Source organism: Tupaia chinensis, unplaced genomic scaffold (assembly GCF_000334495.1).
Source record: "Tupaia chinensis unplaced genomic scaffold, TupChi_1.0 Scaffold000104_1, whole genome shotgun sequence".
Classification (NCBI taxonomy): Eukaryota; Metazoa; Chordata; class Mammalia; order Scandentia; family Tupaiidae; genus Tupaia; species Tupaia belangeri.
Window position 1 is genome coordinate 1,425,591 of NW_006159568.1, and position 17,924 is coordinate 1,443,514.

The 17,924-nt window shown below is 44.8% G+C and overlaps 1 protein-coding gene across 3 annotated transcripts in view; it reads right to left on the reverse strand.

Annotated features, from left to right (window-relative positions):
- The window catches only part of LOC102469808 (stimulated by retinoic acid gene 6 protein-like), a 46,666-nt gene that overhangs the window by 2,252 nt on the left and 26,490 nt on the right, over positions 1-17,924 (reverse strand). For all 3 annotated transcript variants that reach the window (XM_014586008.2, XM_006143721.3, XM_027770029.1), the window contains 10 exons: positions 17,625-17,695; positions 15,756-15,867; positions 11,778-11,931; positions 8,917-8,992; positions 6,185-6,266; positions 5,849-5,897; positions 5,272-5,389; positions 4,021-4,140; positions 1,712-1,875; positions 101-247 (listed from right to left, as the gene is read on the reverse strand). In XM_014586008.2, the coding sequence (XP_014441494.1) occupies positions 101-247; positions 1,712-1,875; positions 4,021-4,140; positions 5,272-5,389; positions 5,849-5,897; positions 6,185-6,266; positions 8,917-8,992; positions 11,778-11,931; positions 15,756-15,867; positions 17,625-17,695 (1,093 nt within the window). The remainder of the gene's footprint in view (positions 1-100; positions 248-1,711; positions 1,876-4,020; positions 4,141-5,271; positions 5,390-5,848; positions 5,898-6,184; positions 6,267-8,916; positions 8,993-11,777; positions 11,932-15,755; positions 15,868-17,624; positions 17,696-17,924) is intronic.

Sequence of the window (17,924 nt, forward strand, 5' to 3'; positions counted from 1 at the left end):
GGCAGGAAAGAAAACCTAGCCCTCTTGGGGATCTCAAGGAGCCTCAGGGCCTTGGTTTTCTGCTATCTGAACTCAATGTAGTTCAAAAGGGAGACTTTACCTGTTGATTGATTCAGACACCAGTATTTGATGACTTGCTGCAGCTTCCTCTCCCTGTGGCCTGTGATCAGGATGTGACAAAAGCTGACCAGCACAGGGTTGGTGTGATAATGATCCACATAGAGCATGCCAATCCACGCACTGAAGCCTGAAATCCAGAGGCAGGTTGAGGCCAGCAATACCTCCTGGCATGGCTCAGAGGGTGCTTTTTATGATGCAAATGCACTGTCAGTTTGTTCTCCAATGGTGTCTATGTCTTCGTTGAGATTCTAGAAAATTATCTGGAAGGGAGCCAACCTGTGGTGTGGTGATTAAGGTGGCTGGATCTCATGTGGTCGACTGCTTAGTTCAAGTCCTGGACCCAGTGGCTTGAAAAACATTTCAGGTACATGTGTATGCATGCCCAGAATCCCAAAAGAAGGCGAGATAGAGGAGAGGGGATTGCAGAATGACTATCCCCTATGGGGATGCTTTCTCACTTTGCCTTTCTGTCTCTGGCAAGTGCACATGTCTTCTAGCAAAATTCAAAGGAAAAAGAAAAAAAGAAAAAAGAAAAGTTTCTGGAAGGATTCCTGAGTTCATATTCTAATTTGTCCATTCTATGGGAAACCTGAGACTCAAGGAGGGTGGAAGCAGCCATGTCCACCATTGAGAAAGAAGAATTCACTGAATGAATGATAGAGAGCTAGAAACAGGACTACTTCACTTCCTCAGAAATGACTTTGACTTTGGAGTATTTCAACTGAACAGAACATTTTCTTAAAAATAAGTTTTCAGGGCCAGCAGGTGGCATGGTGGTTAAGGGTGATGGACTCCCACATGGCCGACCACGGTTTGAGTCCTGGACCTGGTGACTTGCTTTCTTACTCTCTCCCTCCCTCTCTTTCATTCTATCTTCTCTGACCAAATTGAAAATAAATTAAGTTGGGACCAGCAGTTAGCGTAATGGCTATGTCGCTGGACTCCCACGTAGTTGACTGTGGTTTGAATCCCGGACCCGGTGGCTTAAACTCACGCCAAGCGCGTGTGCGTGCGTGCCCAAGATCCTGAGAGGAGAATGGAGGAGAAGGGATTGCAGCATGGCCATCCCCCCTGGGGGGGTGATTTCTCGCTTTCTGTCTCTCTGTCTTTCTCTGTCTGTCTGGCAAGCGCACGCGCCCTATAGCAAAAACCTCTCCAAAAAAAAAAAAAAAAAAAAGAAAGAAAGAAAAGAAAAGAAATAAAGTTAAATAAAATAATTCTTTAAAAAAAAAATAAGTTTTCAAATAACAACACTAATTCTAAGATGTGTTCTTTCTCAAAAATTTCAGATCTCCGTATTCATAAATTGACTTCTAACTGGATAGAATTCAACTACCTCTGATGGCCACTTTTTTGTAACTCAAAAACTTGTGAAACAGGCAGGGGTTCCTAACTGTGAACCCCTACCTGACCATTGGGCTGTGTGCGTTTACTGCTATAACTCTTTATAACCTCTGTTGGGAAATAAGCTCTGAGCATAAATGAAGGGTGTGAATTCTGGGCATCTGGCATTTGTCTTCCTTGGCAGCTGCCCCAGGGTGCAAGACCAACCCTTACCCTGGGATGTGGCCAGATGGGGCTGGTCACTTACCCATGTCTGCTCTCTCGTAGCCGCTCTGCATGATGGTCCTGTCGATGCGTGCAATCAGCCAGGTGCCCAGGATGCAGCTGATGAGCAGCCTGGAGAGGCAGGCCCCCAGGCCCAACAGCACATTGTAGAAGAACAGGAAGTAGTTGAAGTTGTGGAAGACTCTCCTGCAGACAGAAGCCGCCCAAGGCAGCATCCTTCAGTAGGTCAAGGCGCTCAGGTGGGTGAACTCTGGAGTCTCCCAGACCCAGGGCCAAATCTTCTAACTCCCGTCTCAGAGCTCTGTGTCCCCACCTCACAGCACTAGGGTCAGGTACAGTATGGGGGATGCTGAGCACAGTCAGGGCGAATGTCAGTGGGGCCTGTAATATTCTGTGCCATCCTTGGAGGTGGGAGTTTTCTGCACAACAAATCTCAGGGCTACAGCTGGTTCAGTGGTTAGAGCAGAGGGTGGGGCTTCCCCTGTCTGTTGTAACAAGGACCTACCCCCTCCGGATCTGTTCCCAAGTCCTCCAGAGGAACTTCCCAAGTGACTACTAGTTTCCTGTTGCCTCTCAGGAAAGTCCAGACTTGGCATTTTGGGGTCCCCCCTCTGGGAGAGGCTTTCTGGTCTTATTTCTTGGTGTCCCCTCTCTGCCCTTCCCTAAGGCCACCTCATAGCAACTGTTTTTTGGGTTTTTTTTAATGTTTACAATAGACATTTATTTAAAGTAATACACTTGCAGACCAAATTCTTTTTAAATGAAATGTTTCAGGTTCAAGCCCAACTTCATAAAAATACTTTAAGGACAACCATATCCACGATTGCAACCTAGTCGCATCTTTGTCCACTCTCCTCTCTCTTTCCTTTCCCGAATAGCCCCTTTCAGATATGGTTCAAGGTAGAAATGATCCTCCTGGATTTTGTCCATTGCTTTTTAGACAAGAGCTGCTGCCTCATGGTCAGGACCGGCGCTCTCTGAATGTGAAACATCCTGTCATTATAAACGTGCTCAGGGGAACCAGCAGTTAGCGTAATGGCTATGTCGCTGGACTCCCACGCAGTCGACCAAGGTTCGCGTCCCGGACCCAGTGGCTTAAAACTCACGCCAGGCGCATGTGCATGCGTGCCCAAGATCCCGAGAGGAGAATGGAGAAGGGACTGCGGCATGACCATACTCCCTGGGGGGTGATTTCTCGCTTTCTGTCTCTCTGTCTCTCTCTGTCTGTCTGGCGAGCACATGCACCCTATAGCGAAAACCTACCCCCCCAAAAAAAGGTGCTCAGGAAGTCTTCGTGTGGCTTCCTTCACATCTTCATTCTCATATATCGTATCACCTCGCATTAACCCCAGTTTATTGAATCCTGCAGCATTGTAATGCTATTTTTTAATACCATCCAGCCACCAACCTGATGCTGAAATGGCCGGCCTGCTCGCCATTTTGACCCCCATAGCAACTATTTTGGATTCTTACTCTTCTCCTGACACACCCAGCCTTTCTGTGGCTTCCTGTCTTCATCCTTGCTGTGCTGGCTGCGGGGTATGCCCTCTCCTGCTCTCCCCCTGCCGATATCCACCACTGTGCTACTGACCTCGGCTTCAAGGCCATCTGCCGTGCAACTAAGCAAGCGTGCCGGTCCTCCTCCTCGATGCTCAATGACGCTCTCCTCCTCTCTGCCTCTCCTCTTCCCTTGCCTATCCTCCCTGCCTCTCCTCCTCCACATCTGCCTCTCCTTCCTGCCTCTCCTCCTCCACCTCTGCCTCTCCTTCCTTCCTCTTTTCCTCCCCTGCCTCTCTTCCCTGCCTCTCCTCCTCCGTGCTTCTCCCTCATTGCCCCGTTTCACCCATACTCCTTTTGCACTCTCTGGAGTCTCTGTCCTTGCCATCTGTGAGTCTGTCGGTAGGCTCTGAGCTTCTCACCAGCAGGTGGTATCTGGGTTCTCTCTTTACCATCAGTGCCGTGTTGTTTCCTCAGTGAGGAATGTCTCTGAATGAATTAACTAGGAAAGGTGCCATGTGCCGGGCACTATTGTCTAAGTTCACTTGTGGCATATTTCATTCTCACCTCTTGGAGGTTTGCACAATCATATGTAAATAGGAAGCAGGTTCATAGACGTTCAGTGAGTCCACACGAGATCACGTGGCTCATAGAGGGTGGAGCCAGAGTTTGGACCCAGGCAGTCTGGCTCCAGGATGTGCCTCTGACGGCTCATCCACACCCTCTCAGAGAGTGTAGACCCCACCTAGGACCTGTTAAGGGTGAAAGGGAAGGACCAAGAGACAGAGCGGAAGATGAAACCCTATGACTCCCTCATTCCCTCCTCCATGTCACCTGTTGTTGAGGGCCAAGGGCTTCTGCTTATCCGCTGGGCCCAGCTTTGGCTGCAGGAAGAAGCTGGCAGCAATCCACACCTGCAGGATCATGATACCCAGGACGATGGAGATGGTGAGGCTGAAACACAGGGCGGACCACCCAGAGGTGGCCTGTTACACTCTCCCATTTTTCATGCCCGTGAGAGAGAGGAGAGGGCCAGCAGTAGCTAGAGCCTTGAGTCTTGCTGCCCTAGAGCGTCGGCATACCCATTGTACAGATGAGGAAACCGAGGCTCACGGAGGGGAGGGGCTGTCCCCAAGGCCACGCAGTCAGGTTTTCTGGCTCCAAATCACAACCTCTCATATACCCAGGTTTCATCGCTGTCCCCTCTTACCAGGGCTTGCAGTTGGGAGTCTGGTTTAACAAGTTCAGAATTAAAGAAAAGAATGAACTTTTGAGAAGTGCCCAAGAATGTCAGAAGAGAGTGGACAGGTCAGACTCTGTCCCAGACTCATAGGTGACTCTAAGCAAGTGTAGAACCAAGGCGCTCAGAGCAGGGAGGTCCCCAGAAAGCACCACATGCTGTGGTGACATCCTTTGTGGCAGTATGGGCTAGAGGCTAAAAGGAGGCTTTGGTTTCAGGTTGCCAGTTCCCAGTCCTGAGTTGCCCCGCTCCTTGGACAAATACTTAGTCTCTCTGTGCCTCTGTTTCCTGCTCTGTGAAATGAAAGCTAACATAAGCCCCAGACTCACGGGGTTGTTAAGAGGAAAGACACATAGTAAATGCTCGGCGGCACTGCCATTCACTTTTTCTTCCAGATGTGTACACTGAGGCCCAGGGAAGGGAAGTTACCTGCCCCAAGCCACACAGCAAAAGCTTAACCAGATCCACAAGCTTAACCAGGATCCTCTGCCACCCAGCCACCTTCCATCCTACCACCCTGTCTTTCACCTTACCTTTCTAAAAACCGCAACTCCCCAAACTGGAAAACTGACATCCCTCTTTCTCCTCACACACACACACGCACGTGTGCGTGCACACACATACACACACACACTTGTGAGGGTCCTGTGTCATGGTGGGAGAGAAAGCCTTTTGTAGACCAAAGTTCCTCTCCCTGTGAATTGCTGTGAGGGCCCATCCTAGGTCAGAGCCAAGACCATGAGTCTGGGTTTAGTGGGGGCCAACAGGGAAGGGGTGTTTTGGGGAGCAGCTGGGCACACTCTGGCTCCCGGACATGGCAGTGGCAGGACCCCACCTACACTTACGTCCCGATGCCCAGCCTTTGGAGCATCTCCAGGCCTTGGTTGTGGATGACGGGCAGCACCAGGCCATACATGATCATCATGCCGCACAGGCTCTGCACCACGTGGATGATGAGGTAGCCTGGGGACCAAGGAGAACCGATGTCACCAAGGCCCTTCGTGATCCACTCCCAGGTCCCTCCCTGTAGTCCTCCCTCTACCGTCCCCTCCCCAGAGGCCCTGGCACATTTGCTTATGGTATTTCTTCTGGCATGGCTTCCCCTTTCTTCCTGCTCACCTCACTCACCCTGCCAGGTATAATTCCAATGTCAACTGCCCTGAGAACATCTGAGCCCTGCCCTGGGTGTGGATGGTCTCTTCCCCCCGGGTCTCCGCTGCCATGAACACACATGTCCCATGGTTCAGGACAGGTGGTGAGGATGACCTAGGGAGTGTGTGATTCTCCCTCCATTCTGAAGGTTGCCCGAGGCAGAAGCTTGGGTGCTTCTGGTTCACCCCTCTCCTCCCTGCCCACAGCCAGGACTCTGCAGGTGACCAAGGAATGTGTGCTGAATTGAGTGGGTCCCATGATGATACTTACCCCACAGAATATAGGCTATTTGCCAGCCAGAGTACCTTGCGATGGCCACCTGAGATTTAAAAGCAAAAAGGGGCTTCAGAGGGGAGAAAACCTTCGTTACCTCTGACCCATAGGCCTGGCTTCCATGTCTCATTGGACCATTTTAATTTACAGATGAGGGCCCAGTGGGGATGGTAGCTTGTCCGGAGTCACCCAGCCACAGAGCAGGACTAGACTTGTAGCCTGGGCACCTAGGCGGAGCTCTCCCTCCCCCAGGGCTGCCACATCCAGGGCACAGCAGAGAAGGCTCCAGCACTTGGCTTAGTCTCAGAGCACACAGGGCCTCCACAGACTTACCACACTCTCCGACGAGGTCGGATTATGGAACCTCAAAGGGAGGAAGTGTTTATCTCCTGCCCACAGCCTCTTCATGTGCTTTCTGGAAAAAAGTGGGACATGAAGCACCATTTATAACCAATGAAGGCTCTTTACAGATAGCCTATGAAAGTGAGTGGCAGGTAGCCTAGCCTTCCTTGTGTTGACCACAACTCATAGGATAGCTCTAGTTGCCATGGTGGTTAAGGATGCTGGATTCCCACATGGCTAACTACAGTTTGAGTCCTGGACCTGGTGGCTTGCTTTCTTACTTTCCCTTTCTCTCACTCTCTGTCTCTCTCTGGTCAAATTGAAAAAAAAAATTATCGATGAATAAATAAACAATTCTTTTTTAAAATTAAAAAATTAAAAATTAAAAAATTAAAATCTCCAGTTATAATATATTTTATAAAAACAATATATATTTACCCAGTCAGAATGCTTACTGCATCTAGTAGGTGAGATTCTGGGTGGCTTTAATGTTTTTCATTTTGCTATCTATATTTTCTTATTTTGCTATAATGACTATGTATTACTTACGTAATAATATTTGAAAACAGAAAGCCAGTCTTGTTGATGGCCTAACCTTAAAACAACATAAAGGAAAAATCAAAAAGGGGAAACAATCGCTCACAGTGCCAGCACCCCTTACCGCGAGTCACAGGACCCTTTTCTGAAGTTCTAGTCCAGTCCCGGGCCCTAGGCATAAAGATTAGATTGACATCGTACGTTCAGGGTCCACGTTCACAGCTGAGTCCTGCCACCAGCACGTCCCTAGGCTGTTTTGTACTTTTCATGACCACTACTTTGGAAAGACTTAGAATGAATAAAGAATGTAAATATCTTGTTAGTTGTCTCTTTTTAATTTTTGATTATGGCTCCTAGAAATCTCAAATTTCATTGTTTATGTGTCTTTCATTATTTTTATGTTTGGCAGTATTGGAGTTGTGTGTGCTACCACCACCAACACACACACACACACACACACACACACACACACCACATATTTACTTGTGCATAGAAAATTTCTGGAAATATATACCAAAAAAAAAAAAAGCAGTTAATAGCACTTAACTTGGGTTCATAAATTAGAAATCTAAGATAAAGACTTACTTTATATTAAATAGTCTTTGAAGTATTTTTAAGTGCCTTATGTAGGTTGGAATAATGTTAAAAGTAAACTGGGGTCTGCAGGTGGCGTAGTGGATAAGGTGCTGGACTCTCACTCAGCTAACAGCTGTTTGAGTACTGGACCTGGTGGCTTGCTTTCTCACCTTCTCTTTCTCTCTGTCTGGTCAAATTGAAGAATAAAAATAATAAATAAAATTAAATAAATCTTTTTTTTTAAGAAAAAAAAGGGAGAGAGAAAGCAAACTGTTGGCACCATGCTAGGGCTCTGCAATTTACAGGGTACTTTCTCATCCATAATTTTCTCTGCCCATGGGCAAGGATCATCCCTTGTGGGTGACCAGTTGCAGGCAGAGAGTTACCCGGAAGGGAACACAGGCTTCCCCTCTCCAGATGCCACCTCTGCCCTATGCTCCCAGCTGACCTCCTCATACACACAGCCCTCTCTCATTTTGGGCTTCCTTGTGTGCTCAAATGTCTATCCCCCAGCCACATGCAGACCAATGAAAAGAGCTGACATCTGCCACAGAATGGGCAGGGGGTGGAGTAGTGGCAGTGTCCAGAGAGAAAAAAGTGGAAAGAGGGAGCGAGGCAGGACTGTGTGCCAGGCTGGAGCCCTTCATGCCAGAAGAGTCTTCATGTGGGTGCCATCTGTAAGGGACCTGCCCTCTGGGCAGGCAGATGGGAGGATGTAAAGGCAGGATGCTCTGGAGGGCTAGAAATTGGTCCTAGGCTTTCTGTGAGTGTGTGTGTATGAGAGAGAGAGAGAGAAAGAGAGAGAGAGAGAGAGAGGGGAGAGAGAGAGAGAGAGAGAGAAAGTAGATAGGCTAAAATTCAACTGATACCTGTGTGCGAGAGCTCACTACATACTTAAGTCCACCCTCTCTTCCTGTACTTTTGAGACAGACACTCCTGGTCCCCTGGATCCAATTTCTGTGTCCCCTTCAGCCAGACACACGTGCTAGGAATCCAGTATTATTAATCCTGAAGAGGAGGGCAGGTCTGATATCCAACAGAGTTGTCTGAGTTACAAGAAATAACCAGATATCTCAGGTTAGAAAGACAGTTTTCTGCTAATTGCTTGGGTACATTATATAATTTTGTTGTAGCTCAGTTTTCTCAACTTTGGAAATGGAGATTAGGGGCCAACAGGTGGCATAGTGGTTGAGGGCACTGGACTCCCACATGGTCAATCACAGTTCGAGTCCTAGACCTGGCAGCTTGCTTTCTCACTCTCTTTCTCTCTCTGTCCCTCTCTGGTCAAATTAAAATAAATGAATAAATAAAGTTAAATAAAACAATTCTTTTTACAAAAATGGAGACTAAAGAATTTCCCCATCAAGGTTGTAAAATTCGAATGAAGATTACAAGCATCATGTTAGCTCATTGTGGAAGTTCAGATCAATAGTGTTGGTTTTTTAAATTTTTTTTCGTTTCTATGAAAAAATGTGGTTATCCCTTGTATTCACTTCCTGGGCCCATACTGGGCACTGCAGACACTGCTTAAGGAATTCTGAGAAAAGCCCATCATCTACCTTCATAGCCAATGACTACAAAGTCACAAATGACTCCCAGAGTTCTCTTACCTGTAACAAGCCAAGATGTGGAAGAGATAGCTCACACACGTGAGCGAGGCAGGCAGAATGGTCACCACCCAGACTCCTGAAATTCGAAAAGTGATATCAGCTGCCTCAAAAAATAAGCATGAAATGGAATTTTCTTTCTATTCTATTTAATTAATTTTTTTTTATGAAACAGAATCTTCAAAACAGAATCTTGCATTAAAAAGGTGAGGGAACCAGCAGTTAGCGTAATGGCTATGTCGCTGGACTCCCACGTAGTCGACTGCGGTTCGCGTTCCGGACCCGGTGGCTTAAACTCACGCCAGGTACGTGTGCGTGTGTGCCCAAGATCCCGAGAGGAGAATGGAGGAGAAGGGATTGCGGCGTGACCATCCCCCTGGGGGGTGATTTCTCGCTTTCTGGCTCTATGTCTCTCTCTGTCTGTCTGGTGAGCGCACGCGCCCTATAGCAAAAACCTCTCCAAGAAAAAAAGGTATAGGCGAAATCCATTATACTTCCTTTAACGCATTTTTTTTGTGTGTAAACGTTTGCTTATTTTTCTCTTTCATTTTAGCCATGCACACCTTTGATGTGCTTCACTTCCTGTACAATCCTTTCCTTTGGTACGTTGTATTCTCTCAGCAGTGAACAAAGGAAAGAGAAAGGCATGAGGTATTACATTATAGGTAGCCTCCAACGAGGAATATATCACTCATATTTGACCTCTAATTGCCCCTTGCCACCTTGTGAGGAGTGGGTGTTGGTTACACAGAAACAGAATTCTAGGACAACTGGGATCAGGAGAGCTTGGCTATTTACTCATCCATCCTTGAGCAACCTTTTGATATTTAGAACCTAATTTATTCTGGAAAGTTTCCGTGTGTTTGTGAGTGAGGGATGAAGAAACAGAGAAGAAAGATGAGTCAAAGCTTCTGCAGAAGCCGATTCTCAATAGATTTAGGAAAAGCATTTAACAAAACTACATCCCTTTATGACTAAAGACACCCAAGAAGCTAAGAATAGAAGGGGAGGGGCTAGCAGGTGGCATAGTGGTTAAGGCACTGGACTTCTGTGTGGTCAACCACAGTTCTGGCCCCAGATCTGACGGTTTGAAAATCATGCTAGGTGCAGGTGTGTCCATACCCAAAATCCAGAAAGGCGAATGGAGGAGAAGGGAATGTGGTATGGACATCTCCCCAGGGGCTGATTTCTCATTTCCCTCTCTCTCTGTCTTTCTCTGGTGAGCACATGTGCCCTAAGGCAGAAAAACAAACAAACAAAGAATTAAAGGGGATAGTTGTTTTTTTTGTTTTGTTTTGTTTTGTTTAAGTCTGTTAAAAGACATACTGGGACAAGCAGGTAGCATGGTGGTTAAGGGTGCTGGACTCTCACATGGCTGACTGTGGTTCGAGTCCTAGATCTGGCAGCTTGCTTTCTCACTTTCCCGCACACTCTCTCTTTCTCACTCTAGTCAAATTAAATAACCTCTTTTTTTTTGGAATTATTTTTTATTTAATTTTGTTTATTCATTTATTATATTTTAAGTTGACCAGAGAGAGAGAGAGAGTGGGAAAGTGAGAAAGCAAGCCATCAGGTCTGGGACTTGAACCATGGTCAGCCATGTGGGAGTGTCCAGTGCCTTAACCACCACACCACCTGCTGGTCTCACTCTGGTCAAATTAAAATAAATAAGTAAATGAATAAAGTTAAATAAAATAATTCTTTACATTAAAAAAAGAAAAAGACATATACTAAAACCCTACAGATAACATCATACTTAATGGTAAAAAATGGAATGCTTTCTCCCTAACCTCAGGAACAAGAAAAGCAATGTTCAGTCCACTCTTGCCAGCTCTAGTCAACAGTGTAATGGCTATACAGGCCAGTGCAATTAGGCAAGAAAAAGAAAATAAAGTGCACCCAGTCTGGGGAGAAAGAAGTAAAACTATCTCTTCACAGATGACATAATCTTACATATAGAAATTCCCAGGAAACACACAAAAAGCTATTAGAACTAACAAATACATTCAGCAAGGCTTATAGGATACAAGACCGATACATAAAAATCAATTATATTTTTATGCACAAACAATGAATGAACTAAAAGTGAAGTAAGAAAACTATAATGCTTACAATAGTACGAAAAAGAGTAAAATATGTGAGAATAAATTTAGCAAGAGAATGTAAAAAAAGGTATACTGAAAACTACAAAATATTTTCAAAGAAATCAGAAAAGATGACACTTGTGGTGTCATGTTGGTGCTCAAAATGTTTCAGTTTTTTTTTTTTTTGTAGAGGTTTATGCTATAGGGCATGTGCACTCGCCAGAAAGATAGAGACAGAGAGACAGAAAGCGAGAAATCACCCCCCAGGGCGGACAGCCACACCGCAATCCCTTCTCCTCCATTCTCTTCTCTGGATCTTGGGCACGAACACACACATGCCCAGCGTGAGTTTCATCCACCAGGTCCAGGACTCGAACCACAGTCGACTACATGGGAGTTCAGTGACATAGCCATTACGCTAACTGCTGGTCCCCAAAATGTTTCAGATTCTGAAGCATTTTGGATTTTGAATTTTTAAATTAGGAATGTTCAACCTATACATGAATGTCCACAGCAGTATTATTCATAATAGCCAAAATGTTGAAATAACCCAATGCCCATCAACTGATGAAAGGATAAATAAAATGTGGTGTATCCATACAATGAAATAGTAACTGGTCATAAAATGAAATAAACAATTATTTTTAAAAAATCCAGACGTGCATTATGCCATGAATGAACCTAGTAAACATTATGCTACATGTGCACACCTGCCATCAGTTCAAGTCCCTCTCTGCTTCCCACACCAGTGTTGGGAACATGGGGAGCAGAGGGTCTTACCTTTGCTGACACTGATCAGCTCTTTTACCCGCAGGATGACTGGAGTCAGGGTCCCTGTCTGGTTCATGGAGGCGATGTAGCCCTCCATCTGGCCTTCCAGCCCGTCCAGCTCATCTCTCACATACACGAACATGCAGAACTCTATGACAATGAACTGGAGACACAGGGCAAAGGGGATCCTCAGAGTCCAGTTCAGCATGAAAATAACACATTCTTCTCTTCAGTTTTGAGGCCAGCTTTTCCCAGGTATTCAAAACCCTTCTGAAAACGACTCTTATTCTGAGACAATAGTCATCTCACACTGTCCTTCACCCTATACTGTGCAAGACTAGGCCTCCCCAAGGGCTCAAGGGACTCTTCAAACATTCACAGAATCTGAGTGAAAAAGAATGACTTTGAGTACATGGTGACCTCTGGGGACAATTCCAGCCATATGTTCCACCGCTCCCCTTCATGGATTTGGGCAGGAACCAAATTAGAGAAGGGACTTCATGTATGTATGTCATGCTTACCTGTCAGCCTATCATCTTATCATCACGCCATTGCTTCTATAGTGCCAGCTGCCATTTTATCCCACCCACCAAATCATGCTTATTTCTGAAAGTGGAGCTCCAGTGCAATCATCTTCAGGCAGCTCGTCAATCTAGAGTAATTTGCTAAGCATCCAGAGTACTTTCACCTTGTTCATTTTCTTCCTTAGAACGTCAGGCACCTCATACTGTCTCCCCTCCTTGTGGACCAGGGGCTTCTCTGAGACAGTACTATGCTGAATCAGCTCTCTGCTCTCTTCCAGCTCCTAGCATAATGCTTGGCATAGAGTAGATATTCAATAAATATTTAAGAAATAAAATAACTCCAAGTAAGTTATTTATTATTGCAGACAATTCTAGTAGTCCCTTAAAAGCTTTTCTCCCTGAGATGGCCCCATAGCACAGTGGTTAAGTGCTGTGCATAGAAAACCAGTTTCCACTTGGTGAATTGTGGTTGAAACCCCAGCCCTGTAAATCTTGATGGGATGGGATGGGATTGCAATGTGTGGTGTAACCAATACTTTCTTCCTCTCTTTCTGTCTCTCTCTGGCAAGTGCACACACCCTTTGGCAATTATTATTATTATTATTATTATTATTATTATTATTAGTTAGAGAGAGATTTTTGCTATAGGGCCCATGTGCTCACCAGAGAGACAGAGAGAAATCACTCCCCCCCACCGCCCCCAGGGAGGATGGTCACACCTCAAACTCTTCTCCATTCGTCTCTGAGGATTTTGAGCATGGATGTACACACGCCCAATGATAGTTTTAAGCCGCTGGATCCAGGACTTGAAGCACAGTCGACTATGAGGGAGTCTAGTGATGTAACCATTACGCCATCTGCTGGTCCCAAAAATCTTTTTTTTTTTTTAATCCATTCTCTTTTCTTTAGGAGACTATACTTCCCAGCCTCCCTTACATTAGGTGTGGCCACATGACCAGATTTTTGCCAATGGAAAAAGAGTGGAAGAAATGCGTTGCTTCCACATGCAGTCCATGAAAGCCTCCCACAAACATATCTCCATGTTCTTCCCTTCTGTCAACTGCATGCAGTTGGTGATGAGGTCCTCAAAAATGGTAAAGGCATAGGATGGAAGCCCACTGGATTCCTGGCTGAGCAGGAGGAGAGTGCCACTTCCCCTACCTGAAGATCCAATCAGCGCTGTTATGTGGGCAAAATACATAGTGGTGTGCCACTGAAATTTAGAGTGTGGGCCAGCAGGTGGCGTGGTGGTTGAGGTGCTGGGTTCCTATATAGCTAACCATGGTTCAAGTCCCAGACCCAGCAGCTTAAAAATCTCAACAAATAAACAGATTGATTAATTTAAAAAATAAAGGAAGTTGAGGGAGTTATTTGGTACTTCAGCACAACCTGACTGATACATTTCCTTTAGACTTAATCACAGGATTAACTTAAATAGTCTTGTCATAGTGCATTTTAAGTGATTGTTTTTTTCCTCTCTCTTTTTTATAGTATGACAAGGTAAGGCTTATTTGAGGAAGGGATAACTGATTTAACATCTAAAAATCTGCTGGTATACCTACATGAATAAATGAATGGTGACAATCATGTAATTATTTCAATATATACTATAAATTATTTGATAAAATTCAGCTTTGTCATTTTCATTCCTCCATTTTCACCTGTTTGACTCAGCCATTTCACTTCAGATAACTTGGACCACACAAAATGTTTTGATTCTAGGCTTAAGGAAAGATTGAGGGCCCAGGAGGTGGTGTGGTGGTTAAGGTGCTGAATTTCCACATAGCCGACTGCAATTCAAGTCCCAGACCTGGCAGCTTGTTTTCTTATTTTCTCCCTCTCTCTCTCTGTTTCTCTCTGGTCAACTTAAAAGATAATGATAATAATAATAATAATAATAATAATGAATAATAAAATTAAAACAATAATTCTTTATTTTTTTAAAAACAATAAAGCATTGAACTCAGAATTATGCCAAGCAGGGATATGGCAGTAACACAACTAGATCCACACAGGAAAGCTCCTGAGTTTACATCCCAGGTCCTCTCTGAGCGTAGTAGGGGCACACACCTGTGACCTGTTACAGGTGAGTCTGGGGGTGGATCACAGCATGAAGACCCTATTGAAGTGCTCTCTCTCTCTCATGGAAGAAGTAAACTTCGTAAAAAATTTAAATGTTTTAAAAATAAGAATTATGGGGGCTGGCAGGTGGTGTGGTGGTTAAGGCACTGGACTCATGGCTGACTGCAGCTCAAGTCCTGGACCTGGCAGCTTGCTTTCTCACTTTTCCTTTCTCTCTGTCTCTCTCTCTGGTCAAATGAAAAAATAAATAATAATAACAAATAAAATTAAATAAATATTTTTTAAAAAATAAGAATTATGCCAACAATTGAAATTTTTTATTGAGAAATTAAATTTAAATAAGGCTTAATCCTTTTTATTGATTTAAGAAATACAGTATAAGGCCAGCAGGTGGCGTGATGGTTAAGGCTGCTGGACTCCCACATAGCCGACTGTAGTTCAAGTGTCAGACCTGGCGGCAAATTTTCTCACTTTCACTTTCTCTTTCTTTCTCTCTCTCTCTCTCCCTTTCTGGGCAAATTAAAAATAAATAAATAAAGTTAAATAAAATAATATTTTTTATAAAAGAAATGCAGTACAGTAAACCAATTCTAGTTTACCCATTTTATTTTTAACTTGCTGTGATTATTTTTATTAGGTTCAATTATTTTATATTTAAATTATTTGACTTCTGTTCACAGTATAATTCACTTACTATAGAGTCTACTATTTTAATTTTCTTTAGAGATAATTATTTCCACCAAGTCAATTTTCTTAGGTCAAATTTTGCATATCAAAATGTTTTCAAGTACATTTTATTCTTCTATCAAAATTTGTAGTCAGTGAGCGACCACCAAATGGTGTAATGGTTACATCTCTGGACTCCCATGTAACTGACTGCAGTTCAAGTCCTGGACCCAGCGGTTTAAAATTCACACTAGGTGCGGGCACGTGCGTGCACATGTGTGTGTGTGTGTGTGTGCACCCAAGATCCCAAAAGGAGAATGGAGGAGAAGGGAGTGCAGTGTGGCTATCCCCTGGGAGGTGAGTTCTTGCTTTCTGTCTCTCTGTCTCTGTCTCTCTGTTGAGAGCATGCTCTCTATAGAAAAAATCTCAGTGACCACAACACATTTCTAGTCAGTGATTAATTTCACCATGTGGCGTTCTACCCATTACCAGTTTTATTTTGTTTGGGTTATCTCGACTAGAAATATTTACCACATGTGTAAAAGTGTCAATGGAATCAAAATGGTGGGGTTGAAACACTGTCTCTTTGATTTATGGGGATTCCATTTTGACCTAGCTTTTTAGAAACTTTGCTGTTGTCTCAAAGACTCCACAACCCCAGCCCCCAACCTGCCCCGTTTATAAACTATACAAGGATTTTCTTGGAACTACTTACAAGGTAGAGACAGATGAAGGCCAGCACTATAGTTCCAATCATCCTGCTCGGGAACTGAAAGCAGGGGTCCCACTCATATATCCTGGTTTGGAACCAAGTCTTTTTCCTCTCCCTGTGCATGAATAAACACCAAGAAAAGAGGTTATGGTAAGTAAACAAATGCCCCACTCTTTTGAAAATAACACCATTTTCTCTTCATCTTGGAGTTTAGTGTAGTGAAAGAGCATTGGTGGTTTCTACAGTTCTCATTCTCCCCCTTTTTTTTTTTTAAGAATTATTTGTTCAACTTTATTTATTATTATTATTTTAAAATTTGACCAGAGAGACACAGAGGGAGAGAGAAGGAAAGTGAGATAGTAAGCCTCCAGGTCCAGGACTTGAACCATGGTCAGTCATGTGGCAGGCCAGTGCCTCAACCATCATGCCAACTGCTGGCCCCATCTCTCCTGTTCTTAAGAACAAAGACTGGGTTTAATTTAGGGCAGCAATTCACCACACTAAAAGCCCTAATTTCCTAGCCTCTCTATGCAGCTAATGAGATCAGACTAAGTTCAGGTCAATGAAGTGTGACTGAAAGGATGAGCTGAGAATTCGGAGAAGCTGCTCAGTAGAGCAGAGATCCCTGGCATTGCCTTCTTTTCTTCAGCTTGCCATCCGAAATGCAGACATGGTGTTTCAGCTAGGCCAGAACTCCAACAGCCTTGCTGGACCACGAGATGACATTGTGGATGGTAAGTGCATACTAAGATGCTGGAACAGATAGATAGGTGATGGGCGAATTGCCATGGTGAGCAGCCAAGAGTCAGTGTGGACTGCCTGTTACCAGAGCTCCTCTACGTGAGAAAGAAATACATCTCTCTCTTGTCTGTGCCACTATTATTTTGGGTTGTCTGCTATATATAACTCAGTCTAGCTTTGTCACCATGTGGCCATGGACTAGATACATCCCTTCTCTGGGACATAGTCCCATGTGCATGGTGGCAGAGACAGATGTGGAGGTGGCTTGTACAGTTCTGAGATCTGGTGCTTTCACTTGGTCAATGTCGATGTTCTTCTCCATGGTAACAAAACCTCATTTTTAATTTTGCAAACTACCTCTCCCCTATCCTGGGTCCTGGTGGGTAAGTGACACTGACATACTTCCTGGCTCTGGGAATGAAGGGGGAAACATGTGACTAGGGTTTAGCCAATCAGAGCACTCCAATTACCTAGCTACAGTAATTGGTTCCAGGGTGGCATGTGATCCAATTTGATCCAAAGAAGCACATATGTGGAACTTCTGTTGAATGATTAGAAAAGGAAAATTTCTGGGACCAGCAGGTGGCGTGGTGGTTAAGGCACTGGACACTCCCACATGGCTGACCATAGTTTGTCTTAGACCTGGTGGCTTACTTTCTCACCTTCTCTCCCTCTCTCTCTCTGGTCAAATTAAAAATAAATGAATAAATAAATAAAGTTAAATAAATAATTCTTAAAAAAAGAAAAGGAAAATTTCTCTTTCCTCTGAGCTTAAACCAGGAGGATAGAAGCTTAGTGAGTGGGGCCACCACGTTAGGAAAACCTACCTAACTGGAAGGCCAACACAGCTAAAAAGCAGAGCCTAGAGGAGACTGAGGGGGAACGACCTGATTCTGACGGTATCAGTTAGACCCCTGGATCCTGCTTGCCCTAAACCAGGTACCTTTGGACCTTTTAGTGATGTGAGCGTCCAACTGTCCTTTCTTTCTTTAGTCCAGTTTGAGGGGGTTTCTGTTATTAGCAAATGAGAGCCCTGACTACCCCAGTGCCCTCCACACCTCCCAGGGCCTGTCCTCAGGGCTCATCAGCGCCGGTGCAAACCTGCGGGCAATGAACAGAAGCGCAGCTTACGGAAGGCAGGGCTTCCTCAGGAGCTGTTTGACGTGCTCTGCCTGGTGCACTTCCAGGATCGGCTTTTCTTCCTGTGAAACAGGAGACCGGTTATGCTTTGGCTCACACGTTCTTAGGGTTTGGTCTGTGTTCTCTCTGAGGGGCTAACATAACAGAGAGCAGTAATTTGGATGTGGAGCAGAGGGTCTCACACAGGGCAGAACTTTGGTATGAGTTGCTCTTCCAGATTTAGCTATTCACAGCCACTTGCCGTTTTTTGAGGAGAGCAGCGGGGTCCAGCGTCCTGTGTGTAGAACACTC